We start from the raw sequence: 16,387 nt of genomic DNA on the forward strand, positions 1-16,387 counted from the left end.
CAGACCACTGGAAAGCAAAGCCTCATTAATTTCACTGCTGATGGAATACTTTATCATCAGTGTGTTCCCTTATGTACCTGGGCACTGAGGCACTGCTTTTCCCCCACTGCTCTGTCTGTTCCTGACTGTAGCACAGTTCATCTGGAGGCTGTTACCTTCCTTGTCCTGCCATTCAACATTACCCAAAGTGAGTGGCCTAATTTTTTAGCACACAAGGGAAGTTATTCCCTGACTTCCATGGTTGATAAATAATAGTGTTCACAAATAAACACAGGCAGTTGTGAAATAAATTTATTATAGCTGAGATCACGGTTCACTTCTCATTCAGTCACCATAGTTACCATTAAGTATTCACAGTCAGTCTGGGAAGATCTGCTGATCTGCAGGCAAAAAGAGATTAAATTGGAACGTTACAGCACAGTGGTGAAATGAAGTATATGTTGAAGAAGATACTTGTTCTCCTTTAATGCTACTCTGTTACCAACTGCTCTGCTTAAAATTTTGGGGTGAAATAGGGTTTTCTATGTCAGTACACTGATTTCACAAACTTCTAATGAAACGCAGGACTAACAAACCAGGACTGTGTTGGATGGGACTTCCAGAGTCAGTTTCAATATGATATTTCACATCTATTTTGCTTAAAATTTAAATTTATTTTGTGGCTGCCCATAACGACTTTCTTATTTTTTGTCTATTTCTGTGTACTTCCTAAGTGTAAGAGGGAGCTGAAAGAGAACTGGGTAATTTTATGGATCAAATCAATAACCATTAACTGATCAAATGATGTCTTTACCATGATTTGTAACAAGTGTGAAAAAACTGCTACTTACACTTAGAAATTGTCACAAGAATAAATGAAGGACTTAAGAAGGAGTAGTACGGAGCAGTGTGACTGCTTCAGTTAAGATGGCTTTAAGGAGCCATCAGGGAGCCATGCAAATAAAGATATGCATAAGCAGAGTTATGATACTGGTAATCAGTTAGAAAAATATCTTTAGTTGTTTTTGCAATACGGTTTCAACATTATGGATTTTTAATCAGGAATAAATAGAAATTCAGTAATACCATGTGAGACAATCCCTTGGCTAAAAAACATCAATTCTGAAATGTGAAATTAAAAAGTAAATGTAACTGGTAACTAAATGTAACTGGTTTAGTGGTAACTAAAGTGAGATGACAGCTTTCAGCCTTCAAGGTCAGTTTCTCTAGACTTGTTATACCTCCTGTGGAAAATTTTTCTGTTCTGTAGTAGAGCTCTCGTGATGTTGTAAGGAGGTTATGCCACACATAAAGGTGTGAATGTAGTTAAAAATTAAGTATTGCTGTTGTGTTGGAATGTGAGCAGGCAGATGCATCTGACCGAAAAGCAGACTAGAAACTAGTATGTTGATTAGATGGAGAGCTGGTATCCTTTCATTTGTTGGAAGGAGTGAGAAAATATTCAAATGAAAGAATTTTGCCATGCCTGTGTGTTTAATAGGTTATTGAATGGTTTGTAGTACTGTTGGTGAAGCAGGCAGGCAGACTGCTGGTTTGAACTTGCCTATCTCTGGTGCAAGAAAACCACTGCTGTTTGAAATCTGTTTTGCAACCAGTGTGAAATTAGTTGAACACTAGACTCCTTTCCCATGGAAATGTGTCCATGTCACAGAGGCTTACCCTCCTTGGAGCTTTTACAGGTTAAAGAAGGGACCAGCTCTGGACAAGCACAAAGACTGAACTGTGCTTCTCACTTCCCAGTTGGCAGATCTGTGCCAATACTTTTATACAACTTGGGGTTTAATAGGATTTCAGCTACCACTGTTGCCAATATAGAATTTATTTTCAACTAAAAGACCTTTTTATATCCTTTGAAATTTATGTTGAAGCCAGGTAGGATGGAATCATTGTCTCCTGGCAGGTGGAAGTAGATGGAGAAAGGTGAATAGGAGCAGAAACCTTAAGAAGCTGAAATACAGGTGGGCAGGATGGCTACAGTTCTTCTGGAGGAGGCTTTTGGGAGATGAGTAAGACCAAGGGTCACGGGACCTTCAAAGAATTGCCCTTAGGAACCAAAGGCACAGTGCTCAGACTGTGGCAGTATGAACAGCTTCATTATTGCAGGCCAAACAAGAACCAGCATGACTAGAGTATATTAGAAAACACCTGACTTGAAAGATCTGTTGGCTGCTGCCACGCAGAGTAAAGAAGAAGCTGCTTTTTTGAAGAGGGATATATCCTGAGAAGAGTTGAAGAAGAAAAAAGTTAACTTTTTCAGCACTGAAACTACTATTAAACAGGAGAAAGTATGTTACTGAAAGAGAATCAAAACAAGATTACTAAAACAGAGTGCAGAAATATCTGTTTCCTTTGTATTTGTTATTTGTGAACTATTCTGGCTGTTTTAAAATCTTACAGATGGCAGTAGTGTAAACCAAATCAGAGTCTTTCAGTACTAGACCTTCAGTTTGAGTTCTGCATCCTGAGTTAGGGGCCAATGTCTCATGCTGCTCACTAGTAGTTGAAGTTCTTTTTCAAGTGATTTGTCTGTCAGTTCCTTTTTTAATAAATCAGTACCTGCCTCTTACAGTTTGCACTCATTCTAAAACTGATGTCTGTGCTAAAAAGCCAGATACTGTGGTAAGCAATGTAACAACCACCATGAAGAATACCTCATCTTTAAAGGTTTTCCAGACCTGTCAAATTAACTGCAGTGAGACAATGCATAAAGCTGTGTTGCCATTCATTCATGTTGTACCTCGTGTGGGACTTCAGTCTGGAAACCAAATACACACATACATTTAAGTGACAGCACTGGTAACTATGCCTGGAAATACTACATCTTTTGTTTATTTGCACTGCTATCATGAACTGCCTTGGAATTTTTGCTATTTCTGGAATGTGAACTTGTTTATTATTATTTCATATTCAGAGATTGCTGTAACCTTTTCTTTTTAGGTCTTGACCATTACCGCCCGGAGGTCTTTGAACACAGTAAAAAGTTACTGCTTCACCTTTTGATTGCATTATCTTGCAATAACAACTATCAAGCCATTGCATCTGTGCTTCTTCAGACCAGAGAGATGAATGAGACCAAGACTCTGACAGTACAACCAGCATACTTACCTGAATATCTTTACACAGGTAATGAAGCAAAAGAAGAACACTGTACCATGTTGTTCAGGTTTTGACAAATCAAAGTAATAAAGTGGCAAATATGAACAGTCCCCATTAATACTAATTCCATGTGAACTACCCTAGGGATGCATGCAATTTATTATTAGACAACTTTTCATGATATTGAGAAAGTTATCTAATGTAAGGCAAAAATATGTAATGTAGTATTTTAAAATTAATAGGGCTAATAACTTCCTGATTCCCCCCTCAGGGATCCAGAGCTACTTTAAATGAGGACAATCATTCCTCACCCTTAAAAGAAATGCATAAATAATTCTGACACAGGAAGAGCAGCAAGAATGTGCAGCTCAGATTTTCCATTATTAAATTAGGTTTCACATAATACACACCCTCCTTTATATCACTGACACATTGCATTTCTGTCCTGAAATCTCTTTCTACATTAGGAATCTTACTTCAGACCTCTGCTGAGGTCAGTGTTCTATTACTTTTAGCAATTTACCTGTTTTTAAGGAGTTGGTTGGAACCAGTTTGTAGAAAGCTGCTAGTTAGATTTACTGCTGTCATATAATATTACTAAAAGCAACTGTTCTGTTCCATTTTGAAGGAATCCCAGGACCAATAAAGATTTGTGGGTGTAGGATTAGTTGTCAGTGAGAGGTGAGGAACTTTACCATACAGTGAAAAATGAAAAGGAAAGATTCTCATATCAGTGGCATTTCCATGGTTATTTAGCAAGCAATAAGTAATTTGGCTTTATAAAAAATATTACATGATAACTTATTACTACTTTTTCTGAGACCAAATAAAATTATTTTAAAGTAATGAGCAGAAGGGATAGATATTCTAGATTGATGAACTATTTTGGCCAAAGATATTTCATTCTGAATAACTTCTGTGAAAAATCATCTCACAATAATTTCCTGTCTGGAGTTGGGTGGCTTTCTTTCCCAGTGCACATCTATGAATTATTAAATACAGAATAAAATTCTTACATTAAAATTATATTACTGCTTTTCTGCCAAAATGAAAAACTGTTTTCATTCTTGCATCTAAAAATGTAATTGGTACCCTGATTCTGGGCCTCTGGAGTTCAAGAAGTTATCAAGACTTCGTATTTTGGACTGGTTTTGGAGAAGCTAATATAAAGAGTGAGGGTGTGAGTAGCTATAGGAAAGAATCCTAATTGAAAATGCTTCAGCTCAGGTTAATTCCATGTCATGTCAGGCAACTAAATTAAGAGTCTTCTGATTTGCAATGGATTTTGTCCTGCTCCCATTTTCTCAAAAGGCCATTTTTTCTCTATTGTAGGTACAGCCTAAACAGGACTAGAAGTCTAACTTTAAGAAAACAGGTCTTGATTTCTAATCTTAGCTCTGAAACTGTGGCAAGCTTTTGATCTAGCAGAACTCTTACGCAGGTGTTTCATCCTAATGCTGAAAATATTTTGTATGACAAGTCCAGTGGGTACAGTTACTAAAGGTGTTCAAAGAAGTCGCATTTGTGTCTTGATTTCCATTACATTTGTAAAATTAGGACAGCATAATCGTTCTAAAAATTCTACCCAGCACTTTTTTTTCCTTATCAGACTAGCCCAGAGAAGTGAACTTTGCATGCACTTTGCCAACTTCTAAATTCCCTTTTAAAAGAAGTCCTACTTCTGAATGTAAAATGCTGTAGAATATTTGTTTTCCAAGTACTGTTGTCCTTGTGCAGCAAAACCAGAAATCTTGACTTCGATAGTTTTCATTTTATTCTGGATTCTACACATTTAGAAACAAAGTACCATTTTCACTCCCATGAGTATTTGAGGGTTGTGTTCTGCAGGTTTTCCCCATGTTTCCCAGTGGAAGGTTTCTGCTGCTAACTCTGAAAAGAGTTGCATGGCTTGCACTTTCATCCGCAAGGCTGGCCCAACAGTGCATTCCATCTTTATCTCCTCCCTTTTGGCTGGCAGGTGGCTTTGACTTTCTGCGGGAATATCAATCCTCTCCAGTGCCAGACTCCGGCTTGAGCTCCAGCTCCACCTCCTCCAGTATCAGCCTGGGAGGCAGCAGTGGAAATCTCCCACAGATTACACAAGAAGTTGAGGATGTGGACACTGCTGCTGAATCAGATGAGAAAGCGAACAAATTAATTGAGTTTCTGACAACCAGGTAATGCAGATAAGCAGAGGATATGTTTGTACTCGAAATGCACATTTTCATGAAGCAACTTAAAGGAAAATGACTAAGCTCTAGGAGTAATTACAGACCCCATTCCTCTTTTATTGATACTTACAGTAGTAGGTAGGTACTGAAAAGCACTACAGTGTCAGAAAAAAACCAGAAAAATAATCTTGCCTGACAGAAATAAAATGTTCAATTGACCAATAGTTTTATGTTCAGAAATTAACTAATAGAAGAAGCCAGTTTCTTTATTATAAAATTAGATCTAAAGTGCATAGTGAAAGGCCATAGTGAAACTAATATTAACTACCAGCTACAGCCAGCAGATTCTAGGCATATGTTAAATTGGAAAACAAGGATTTGTTTATGCTGCTCTCTACACAGCACAGCTTATATTTTAAAATATAGCATATTTATTTACTTTTATTTAAAATTATGTTTGGCTGCATGTTTCCCAGGTCATGGACCTGTAAATATTGAAGTACCTGTGCAGATGATATATTTTGACTGATTATGTTTATTTCAGATAACTCTAATTTTGCACTTTGTTATGTATTTCTTTAAGGGCATTTGGTCCACTTTGGTGCCATGAAGACATCACTCCCAAAAATCAGAACACCAAGAGTGCTGAACAGCTCACTAATTTTCTGCGCCATGTCGTATCTGTATTTAAAGATTCCAAGTCAGGTAGTAAATATTTGCCTTTCATAACTAAAAATATTCCCTCATGGTCACACTTAATGTTTATCCTGTGACTTAGTAGATCTGCTTATGCAGAAGTACTATAAATATGTCTTAACAAGGATGTATGACACATGAAAGAATTGCTTTAAAACAATCATGTTAGATTAAACTGTGCCTAAGTGTTGAATATTTCATCAAAGCTATTGGTAGAAAGTATTTTGATTGAGTCTGCCAGATAAAATCTCCTCTGTGTCCTGTTAGTAAAATACATCACAGCTACTAAGTAAATATACTCTGTTAAATTTCTTCTGGCAATAAAAGTTTATTTTTCATTTATTATGGTTTTTAGAACATAGGGAATGTGCTGATTGCATGTTGAAAACCAGCACAGTCACTAATTAAATAATTTCGAAGATCAAAGCAGAATGCAGCATCAGTATTTATATTAAAGATCTTATCCAAAGCCTTCTGAAGCTAACAGAAAGACTCCTAATTCAATTTGACTTCAGGTTTGGGAGTTTTCAGAAGTTACTGTTGCTGCCAGCAAGAATAGTGAATGACTTGAAAGTTTGTCCAGGAATTGTAAAAAAAATAAGTCAGATTATCAATTTCATACTCCAAATTTTGTTTTTCAGTTAATTTTCTTGCATTCTGTGCAAAATAAATGTAAAATTCTCCAAAGCACAGGTGTTTCTGCACCTCCATTTCTCAGTGTTTGCACCATACACTAATGAGCATATCCTCCTCACAGAGTAGGTTCAGCCTGTTCATGATCCCCAGTCAAGTCTGTAGTAAAAAGGGAGGAAAAAAATTGACATACTATTCTTTTGCTTAGGTTTTCATTTGGAGCAGCATCTGAGTGAAGTTGCTTTACAAACAGCTCTTTCAAGCTCTTCCAGACACTATGCTGGTCGCTCTTTCCAGATATTCAGGGCCCTAAAGCAGCCCCTTTCTGCACACGCGTTGTCTGACCTCCTGTCAAGATTGGTGGAAGTTATTGGAGAGCATGGAGATGAGATTCAGGTATGCATGTGTAAACAAGGCTTCTTAGAACTGTTGATTCAATGCATACTTAATTTAAAATTACCATTTTAACAAGGTATTCTGGAGCCATGTGATGAAGAATAGAATGTGGCCTCGGAAAAAGTTACTTCTGAGTTTGCTGAAATCATATGTACCTCAGCTAAGCCTTCATCAGGCTGTTACAATCTTACATAGCTCTAAAGAGAACAACTAGAAAATTTTGGTAATTGTCACTCAAAATTAAATATTTGTGATGACTGTTTTTTCATTTTCAACTTCATTAATTTGGGTTTAAGGGATCCATCATCTGTCTGGTGATGTAATCTCACAACATGAAGTAGACACCATCTCATTCCTCAGAAGTTAACATGTTTAGGAGTAAAAAAATCTGCACAGTCCATAATAATACAAAGCTTACACTGACTTTATTCAATACAGACTTTTCACAGCACTATGATGATCGCTGTGTTTAGCTAAACAGACCGAAATTTTACAATCAGAGTCTATTTACAGCAAGATTCAAGACTTAATAAAGAGAAGTACTGGCTCTCAGTAAGAAATAGACTGACATCACCTCCATATTTTATTTAGGTAATGAAACTGCCACAAGATGACAGTAATACTCTGTCACAACTGCTTGTGTAGAATTTAAATCAGTGACCTGCAAGTCAGAGGTTCAATGTGTCATTACCAATCCCTTGATGAGCTATGTGCCCTTCTTGCATACCTTCATAGATCATTCAGAGGCAGAAAACAAAGCACATTTGAAGTGACATTTTAATGTTCAGGGCAGTGGCTTTGATGTGAATGTTGGGGCTTTTTTCAGGAGAAATTATAGGTTTTCAGTAGGTGCCTGTTCCTTTTATGAACTGAAGATTTTTAATGTTACTTTTTTGAATGTCTTTGTTAAAATGCTTAACCTTCTGCATTGGTAGGGGTATGTAATGGAGGCACTACTTACTTTGGAAGCTGCAGTGGATAATCTCTCTGACTGTTTGAAGAACAGTGATCTTTTGACGGTGTTATCGCGGTAAGAATCTGTTCTCCTAACTGTATTCTTTTCAATGTTTTATGACATTAAGTGTGCAGTTCTGCAGCCTAACAGCAAAAAATAATTTTGATAAGTCTGACCTCATTTGTAATCTTCCAAGAACCAGACTATGAGCACATTTTAGCCAAATTTTGCCATAGTTGAAATAATGTTGATAGAACTAATAAAACTTTACAATGTGTTGTAAATTCTACCTTGCTGCCACTTGGCTGTAACCTAATTTAAGATCCTTTAAAAATACTGTATTTTTGCACCTTTGTGTCATAAACCTGAAAATGTAATGATCTTGGTTCCTTCTCAGTAAAACTAGGGAGAATTTTTGTGTAGATACAGATTTTGCTTGATGTGTTGACCAACTTTATGAAACCCTTGGCCTGAAAGTAGACTTTTGTACATGGAGGAAAGTCACAAGCTCCCTCTGTAACATGGCTGTTGATAGTATTGAGGGAGATGAATGTCTAGCCGACTCCTTTTAGTAACAACAGAATAGGTAAATAATTTTTTTAAATACCTTATGTTACTGTGCTTTACCTGCAACACAAAAATACCAGAGCTGTCATTTCTGAAGCTAGCAGGCAGGGTGGCTGTGCCGTGGCAGAACCCAAGGAGTGCCTTGGGACAGAGTAGAGAGGGATAAATACACTTCTACTTCCTAAACTAAGAGCTGTTTATCTTTCTTTAGTGCACATTTCAGCAAAGAGCAAGATGGAACAAAGAGTAGGAAACACTCCAGAAAGCAATGGGATGCAATATACTTTACCCTGACATTTGATTCTAGGATAAGATTCTCTTCAAGTGCTGTAGACAGTAGAGACTCATAGTGTATGAGGTAGGAATGGGATCAGAGTCAGGAATTAGCTGTTCTCCAGAACAATCTTCCCTTGCATGTATCAACAAAGCAAGTTCCTCTGTGCAGATAATTGATAGGTATTGTCTGGATCATCACGTGGTAGTCCATCAGGAGGCACTAGTCATTGAAATTGAAGCACCTACGCTTTCTCTAAACCATCTTGAAGACATCTTAGGATACAGGCAGGATAGGATGCAATGACAACAAATTTTCAGAAGGACCTGTATTGGCAAGAGCCTGGGCAACCACGTGACAGGTTTCTTCAGGATAATGGGGTATATTTGTGGTTCTGCTTAAGATATGCTGGTTTTTCTGCCCACAGTTCTCACATTACCCAGCAAGCAATTGTGCATTTGCCTGCCAGCTGTGCCAAGTTCAGGATTGCTGCATTGATGAGGGCATTTTAAAGACCAAAGTTGTTTTCATTTCTGCCACTGTCCCATTGGGTATTGCCATAAGTCACTTCACAGCTCTGTATTTCTTATCCCCATGTCATTCTTGCCTATGTAGACTGTGGGCTATCCTGTTGTGGTTTGGTGCAATGTCATGTGAATCTCATCTCTGTCAGGTCTGTGGACCTGTCTGTCTTCTGGAAAAAGGAAGGCAGGCTTCAGTAGATGCTTTGGTGTTCTATTTCTCCCATTTAAATATTTATTTACAGTCTGAAAAATACTTAGCTTGCATCTAATATGTACCCTTTCAAGCTGTGCATTCACACAATGTAATGGATGTTATAAATCTTGGTTTCAGTTCATCTTCACCAGATTTAACATCGAACACCAAGCTGACTGCAAACCGGAAGAGCACAGGGCAGCTGAATATGAATCCTGCAGGTGGCAACACAGCCACCGCTGAGCGAAGTAGGCATCAGAGGAGCTTCTCTGTACCCAAAAAGTTTGGAGATGTGGACAAGTCGTCAGACCCACCACGCAGTGCCACACTAGACAGAATTCAAGCATGCACCCAGCAAGGCTTGTCCTCTAAAACCAGAAGTTCATCTTCTCTAAAGGACAGTCTCACCGATCCATCCCATATTAACAATCCAACCAACCTACTGGCCACCATCTTCTGGGTAGCTGTGGCTTTGATGGAATCAGATTTTGAGTTTGAGTACCTAATGGCACTGCGGTTGCTGAATAAACTTCTGGCTCATTTGCCGCTGGATAAAGCTGAAAACCGGGAGAAGTTAGAGAAGCTGCAAGGGCAGCTGAAGTGGGCAGACTTCTCAGGACTTCAGCAGCTTCTCCTGAAAGGATTCACTTCCCTTACTACCACTGACCTCACACTCCAGCTCTTTAGTTTGCTGACACCAGTGTCTCGAATATCCATGGTGGATTCCTCTCAAGCTATAGGTAAAACCATTGTGCTCTCCTCTCTTGCAGTTTCTGTTGGATTGACACTTGGTCACAGACCTCATTAAGCTATCTGAACAAAACCAAAAATAGCAATTTTTCTGTTTCTTTGAATATAGCATAATGTACCTCTGCTTTGAGCTAGGTGAGCTTTTTTGGAATTTCATAGAAATAATGACCTGTTGCTAGAAAGTGAATCCAATACACAACAAGGTTTTGGAGGAGAGAAATCATGTATTTAGCATTTCATTTCTAGGTCTTTAGCATCATATAAAGTTTCTGACTGGTGAGAAAGTAACCATGTAAGGATATACTATCAAAACTTCTATTATCTACTTTGGTCAGTTTTTCTGTTCAGTTGTTTTCAGACTATGTCAAACTGCTTCATTTTAAATTAGTGTTTTGTGGTATTTTCTCTAAAAATACAAATATCAAGTATTCTTCTACACTTTGGATAATCTGCAATAGCACAACAGTGAGTGAGGAGAGAAGCCTGGGTTATAAGGAAGTAAGAATTTTTTTATTCCCCATTATTTAGCTGAGGTTGTGGCCACTTCTTAATTCCATTTCTTGAAGTGACTTTTTGCATTGTTCCAAATTTTTACTCTTCTCTTTTGGTCAGAAACACAGATACTAAGACAAATGTCCAGGCTTGACGATTAAGTCATAGCAAGCCTAGACACAGCATAAAGGAATGAATGCCATGAACAGCCTGCCCATCTCTAAGCACCTGTGTGGTGCCTGTGTTCCAGGCTTTGGTTGAGCAATTCACACATTGAATTGCTGTGACAATGCCGTCTGGAGATATCTTTCATTTTCCCTGAACACAAAGGAAGAGTAGGGAAACCATGATCCTAATTTGAGCAACTTGTTTAATTGTGTAGAATGAGAGGGAATGAACGGTCAGAAAGTTATTTTCATAGAACAAATTCTTTCTTTTCAAAAAGCAGATTGTATCCAAATGCAATTAGTTGACTTCTGAGCTCCCACCTGCACTAGAGCAGCTTTTGTTATAGCTCTCTGTTACAGCTGCTGCAGGTATTTCATCAACCACTTTGAGCTATGAGTTGGTGCAGAAGATCTGAATCCCAGTTCCAGGCAGCACTTACGCTAATTACAGTACTTGGAACTTGGTGCATTATTATTACCTTGAACAGTGTAAATCAGTGGAAGCTGTGCCTGGCAGCTGACCAGAACAGTTGTTTATTAATCAATACTTACTGAATTTCTTTTTGTGTTTTAGCAGCTGTAGTGAAAACGCCACTGGTTAAGACTGTCAATAAGCCAGTTAAGTGGAAAAGATAAAAATTATCTCTAACAGAAATGTGCAGTAGTGTTTGCAGAAATAGGCTCATGCTATACAAGAGTATTGTTGCCTAAATAACATACTGGATTTTCAAATTAAGGCCCCTTTCAGATAAATGTGGTATGGCCAGTGGTATGACAAACTTGACAGGGTCTGTGTGAGTTTATGGCTAATGTAATATTGAAAATGTGACCTCCCATGAAACACCAATTTAAAGATCACTGTTGCTCTTGCTGTTCAGAATGTATGCTTTTTTCTGTATTTTCTTGTTCTAGGATTTCCACTGAATGTTTTGTGTCTCCTGCCCCATTTAATTCAGCATTTTGACAGCCCAAACCAATTTTGTAAAGATATAGCCGAAAGGATTGCTCAGGTATCAAAATCATTTGCTATTTTGTACATCCTCAAACCCTGTAAATGCAGTTGCCTTGTTCTTGATGTGTTTTGATGTTTATATTTAATTAGGTTTGTTTGGAGGAGAAGAATCCCAAGCTATCAAATCTTGCACATGTCATGACCCTTTATAAAACACACAGCTATACAAGGGACTGTGCTACCTGGGTAAATGTGGTTTGCCGTTACCTTCATGAAGCATTTGCTGATATTACTTTGAGTATGGTTACATATCTGGCTGAGGTAAGTTTTCAAAAACTTTTCACCCTTCTTACTCCTCTGTTGCCCAGCAGCCCAAAGAGATTAAGAGTGCCAGAAAATTACTGGGAGCTCTGCATCTGTTATTTATAATTTAAAAATAAAAGCAGAATTTGGCAGAAAAAAAACCCAGAATACTTTTAAAAACCAATATTTAGCACTAAAACAAAAGCTGATACATCTTAAAGCAGGTTCCTTCATCAGCCAGTTGGATTTTCCACTGTGAAAGTGAGAGGAAACTGGACATTTATTTAGATCCCATTGAGGAAAATCAGAATACTAACTCCACAATGGGTTTTCCAGCATAATAAGATACCATCTGCTATATTAGGATACGGTTCTTGATACAAATTTGTATTGGGATCAATGGGATCATCTTGCTGCAAAGGTTTTCCCGTGTTCATTGTTTACTCCTGATGTTTTTCACCTGTGGAGTATAGTGCTGGTGCAGTGTTGTTACTGGGGCTCCAAGGTTCATTTCTGCTCTTTAGCACAAAGCTGCTTGATATTGCCCTCCTATTGTCAGATCACTTTCAGAACAATGTTTTATTACAGGGTTCTCAGATTTATCCCTTCCCTGCTGAGTTGCCTTCAGTCTCCCCTCTCATCCAGGGAGAAGACAGTTCTGCATTCACAGAATCATTTTTAGACTGGAAAAGACATTTGAGATCATCAAGTCCAACCTCAAATCTAACACTGCCAAGTCCGCCACTAAACCGTTTCCCTCATTGCCACATTTACACATCTTTCAAATATCTCTGGGGATGCTGAGTCCACCCTTTTCCTGGGCAGCCTGTTCCAATCCTGGGAAACTGTTTTCCTGAAGGAATTTTTCCAAACAGTCAGTCTAAACATTCCCTGGCCTGAGACCATTACCTCTTATTCTATCAACTGGTATTTTGGAGAAGAGGTTGACACCCACCTCTCTACATAAATTAACTAGTGTCTGCCAAAGGATCTATTAAAAACCCTCAGGCATCTCTGATACTGGCTAGTCACAAATTTGCAAGAGCCTGAAAAGACAGGTGCTGCTCCCACACTCACTCAAGGCTCCAGAACAAACTAGGCCCTGCTGTGTCAAGCTGCTTCCTCACCTTGCTTGCATGTGGCGGCTCTAAGTAAACAATCACATATGATCTTTAGTGATGGTGAAAGCCATTGAAGGTTCCTGTAGGAACCTTGAATAGGACCTTGAGGTTTTTCAGTCTCTTTTGAAGTCCAAATACTCTGGAGAGCTATTAGCTCTTCAAATGAAGAGCTCTTCATGACATTGAACCCTCCAGAGTCAAGTGTCTTCTTCACAGTGGAAGCTTTGTTCCTAATAAAAAAATGCTATTAAAACTATATTTGTAATAAAGAAATGCTGTTAAAATGTAAGTGTTCAAATTCTTTCTCCTTTGCTTTCCAAGCCTTAGGAAAGCAGTTGCACCTCTGTTTTCCCTTCAGTGCTCTCTGTACAGTCACTAGTGCTGCACCACCTCCACAAAGGCCATTGCTTGTGATCCTGCTCCCCTTGAAATGGGTTGAGACGTGCATGTGGAGACTTTTCTGCATGGCTTCCCCTTGTAGATTGGCACCACCTACTGTATCAACAGCAAGCCAGGCAGGCTTTTTACTGTAATGAAGACACATTCCTCACATAGCACCACCAGCAGCAGGATGACAGGGTTGTAAGCACTGACTTCCTTTCTCTGTATTTACCTTGAGTACAGCTCTGTTGAGTCATGTCTGGAGAATATTTATATGGGCATAGAGTAGCTGCCAATCTGGTGGTGTAGCAGAAGACAAGAAACTATCTTATTCAGCCTGCTGGGCCTTGAATATTTTTTCCCAGCTTTCAGAATGTTTGTTCTTTTCTTCTTAGTTAATCCCTAGGCCAGGATAAACAATGTGCCCCTGTCTCCTATAAACCAGCTGTAGGCTATACTGTCAATTGGTAAAGCCAAATAGGTTAACAGCCCCACTGGGCAGCCTGCACTTGAATGTTAAAGCCATACACAGCCTCAAGCTTTAATATTCCTGGTTCAGTCCCCAAGGCTTGGGACAGAGGGAAATTGTGAGACAGGCAGTGCTTAAGAATAACAAAGGAAATTGTATTGCAGTAGTGACCCTTTCAAACACAGATGTAACTTCAGAAGGAGACACTCTACCACAAATTAAGACTATGAAAACATATGCTCTCAACACAAAGTAGAAGTTTGAATTATTGCCATTCAGATAAAATTTTGTATTTAACCTATTCAATGGCGAGTCATTGCTTGTCATCAAGGAGTATAATTCCAGTACAAAATAAATATTTGAGCTCTGTTATTATCCAAATCTCACAGTGACAAGTAGTGCTCCTTACTTAGTTTTACATATTCTCCATTCATGAAAAATTATAATTTCTTCTAGAAAACTACTGGGAGGTCTCAATCTACAGATGAGGAAAAATCACTGTTCTGTAGTGCAATAGAACTCTCAACTCCCACAACCAAAATCAGATCGACATATAAGCATATTACTGAAAGCTTACTTTGGTTTTATGCTAGATTTTTTCAGATTAATTTTTGAAATTTTAACTTTAATCATGGCAGCACACTTATTCTAGGAGCATATCTGAATTGGCATATCTGAACTGGCATGTTAAACTGGTGACTCATTAAGTCCAGGATCATGTTCAAACTTAAGTAGCTAATGCTATTAATAAAGAAGAAAGGACAAGAATCCATAGTGCATAGTAAATGCTTATGGTAGATTTTTCCACCTCCTCCTTGTTTGATAAAAATAAGCATTTATAACCTGTTCAAAACCAAAGAATCAGTAGAAACCAAACCATCTGTATTGCAAGGAGAAGCATGCCCTAGACAAGGCATTAATCCGAGTAATGGCTTAATGTCTCTCAGACATGGCTTTTGAAATGCCCTCCTTATTTCCTCAGAACATTTTTTTGACTGCATGGCATTGCCTCAAAGCTGGGTATCTCTTCACAGCCCCTGCCAGATTGGGAGGGACAAAGGGAACTGTGTCCTGTGGTAGCACCCCAGCAGCCCATGCTCCCCTTGAAAGAGAAGGCTCTCTTCTCCACTTTGTTCTGGGGTAGTTGTTGCTTCAGGAAGAGGGCAAATGTTGCTAATGCAGTGTAGATTCCTGAGCCCAGATAAGACTCCAGTAGTTACCACACAGAACAAGAGAGGAATCCACAATTCTTCAAACCAGGTCGTATGTACGAGAGTCCAAAAAAAAAATTCTGAGAAGGGTTGTATTTCTTTCTACAAATGCAGTGGAAACTCTTTGTCCTGGAATTCTCTTATGCAAATGATGTGTTACCACTACTCCATCTCACTGCTATTTTTGTTGCTTCAGAATTCATATTGCACTAAAGGCATGTTAAGGCTGCTGTTCTTTTTTTAAACAGAAATACTCTTTCTTCTTGCAAATTCATTATGTATTTAAGGACACACTTGGACTGCCATCCACCACATATATTCATCTAAACAAGTGGGAACTGACACAGTCCACAAATATGTCAGGTTTAAGGGCCAAGAGCTGTTTCAGTCCACAAATACTTTTGACAACAAATTTGTACAAACCGTTGTGGGAATTACAAACTTTCAGAGATAAGGTTCGTATAACAGCTTTCTAAAAACCATTTGAGACAAAATTCTCATTATTTCCCAAGAATTCCTTTTCCTGTCCCAAAAGGGATTGTCTGATGCAGTAGCCTCTGTCAAAGAACAGAAAGCTTTCCTTCTGTCATCCAGATACTTTCTTCTAATCCTGCACTGCAATGGCTGATGTGCTGCATGCATCACATAAACTATTTGCAAACAAGGAATCAAACTTTCCATTGCAAGATCCTAATAGAAGGCAAAAAAACCCCTCAGTAACCCAGTTTTGAAAAAGAATTGCTAAGCACACTTTCAGCAAAGGTATTTGAGGGGCAGACAGTGTCTAAGGGCTGAAGCCAAAACTTTAATTTAAAAATCTTTCCTGTCTATTTGTAGAGGAATAGATAAGTATAATGAGTTTCCTTTATTGTGCTGTTAATGGAATTTGCTCGCTTTGTTTTATGAATCACTAATTGCTACCCACTTTTGCTGATGAAAGAAATCAGAAGATACTTAGTGGGATATAATAGGTTCCAGTTGCATTGGCATGAAACATTCTCATTCAATAAAAAGAGGAACCTTATCCTTCTATATC

At 38.4% G+C, this 16,387-nt stretch overlaps 1 protein-coding gene across 15 annotated transcripts in view; it reads left to right on the forward strand.

Annotated features, from left to right (window-relative positions):
- FRY (FRY microtubule binding protein) overlaps positions 1–16,387 on the forward strand; it is a 223,706-nt gene that overhangs the window by 172,483 nt on the left and 34,836 nt on the right. For all 15 annotated transcript variants that reach the window (XM_038127474.1, XM_038127494.1, XM_038127483.1 and 12 more), the window contains 8 exons: positions 2,938–3,123; positions 5,075–5,273; positions 5,851–5,972; positions 6,805–6,992; positions 7,928–8,022; positions 9,644–10,245; positions 11,827–11,924; positions 12,017–12,187. In XM_038127474.1, coding sequence (XP_037983402.1) covers positions 2,938–3,123; positions 5,075–5,273; positions 5,851–5,972; positions 6,805–6,992; positions 7,928–8,022; positions 9,644–10,245; positions 11,827–11,924; positions 12,017–12,187 — 1,661 coding nt within the window. The remainder of the gene's footprint in view (positions 1–2,937; positions 3,124–5,074; positions 5,274–5,850; positions 5,973–6,804; positions 6,993–7,927; positions 8,023–9,643; positions 10,246–11,826; positions 11,925–12,016; positions 12,188–16,387) is intronic.

Source organism: Motacilla alba, chromosome 1 (genome assembly GCF_015832195.1).
Source record: "Motacilla alba alba isolate MOTALB_02 chromosome 1, Motacilla_alba_V1.0_pri, whole genome shotgun sequence".
Classification (NCBI taxonomy): Eukaryota; Metazoa; Chordata; class Aves; order Passeriformes; family Motacillidae; genus Motacilla; species Motacilla alba.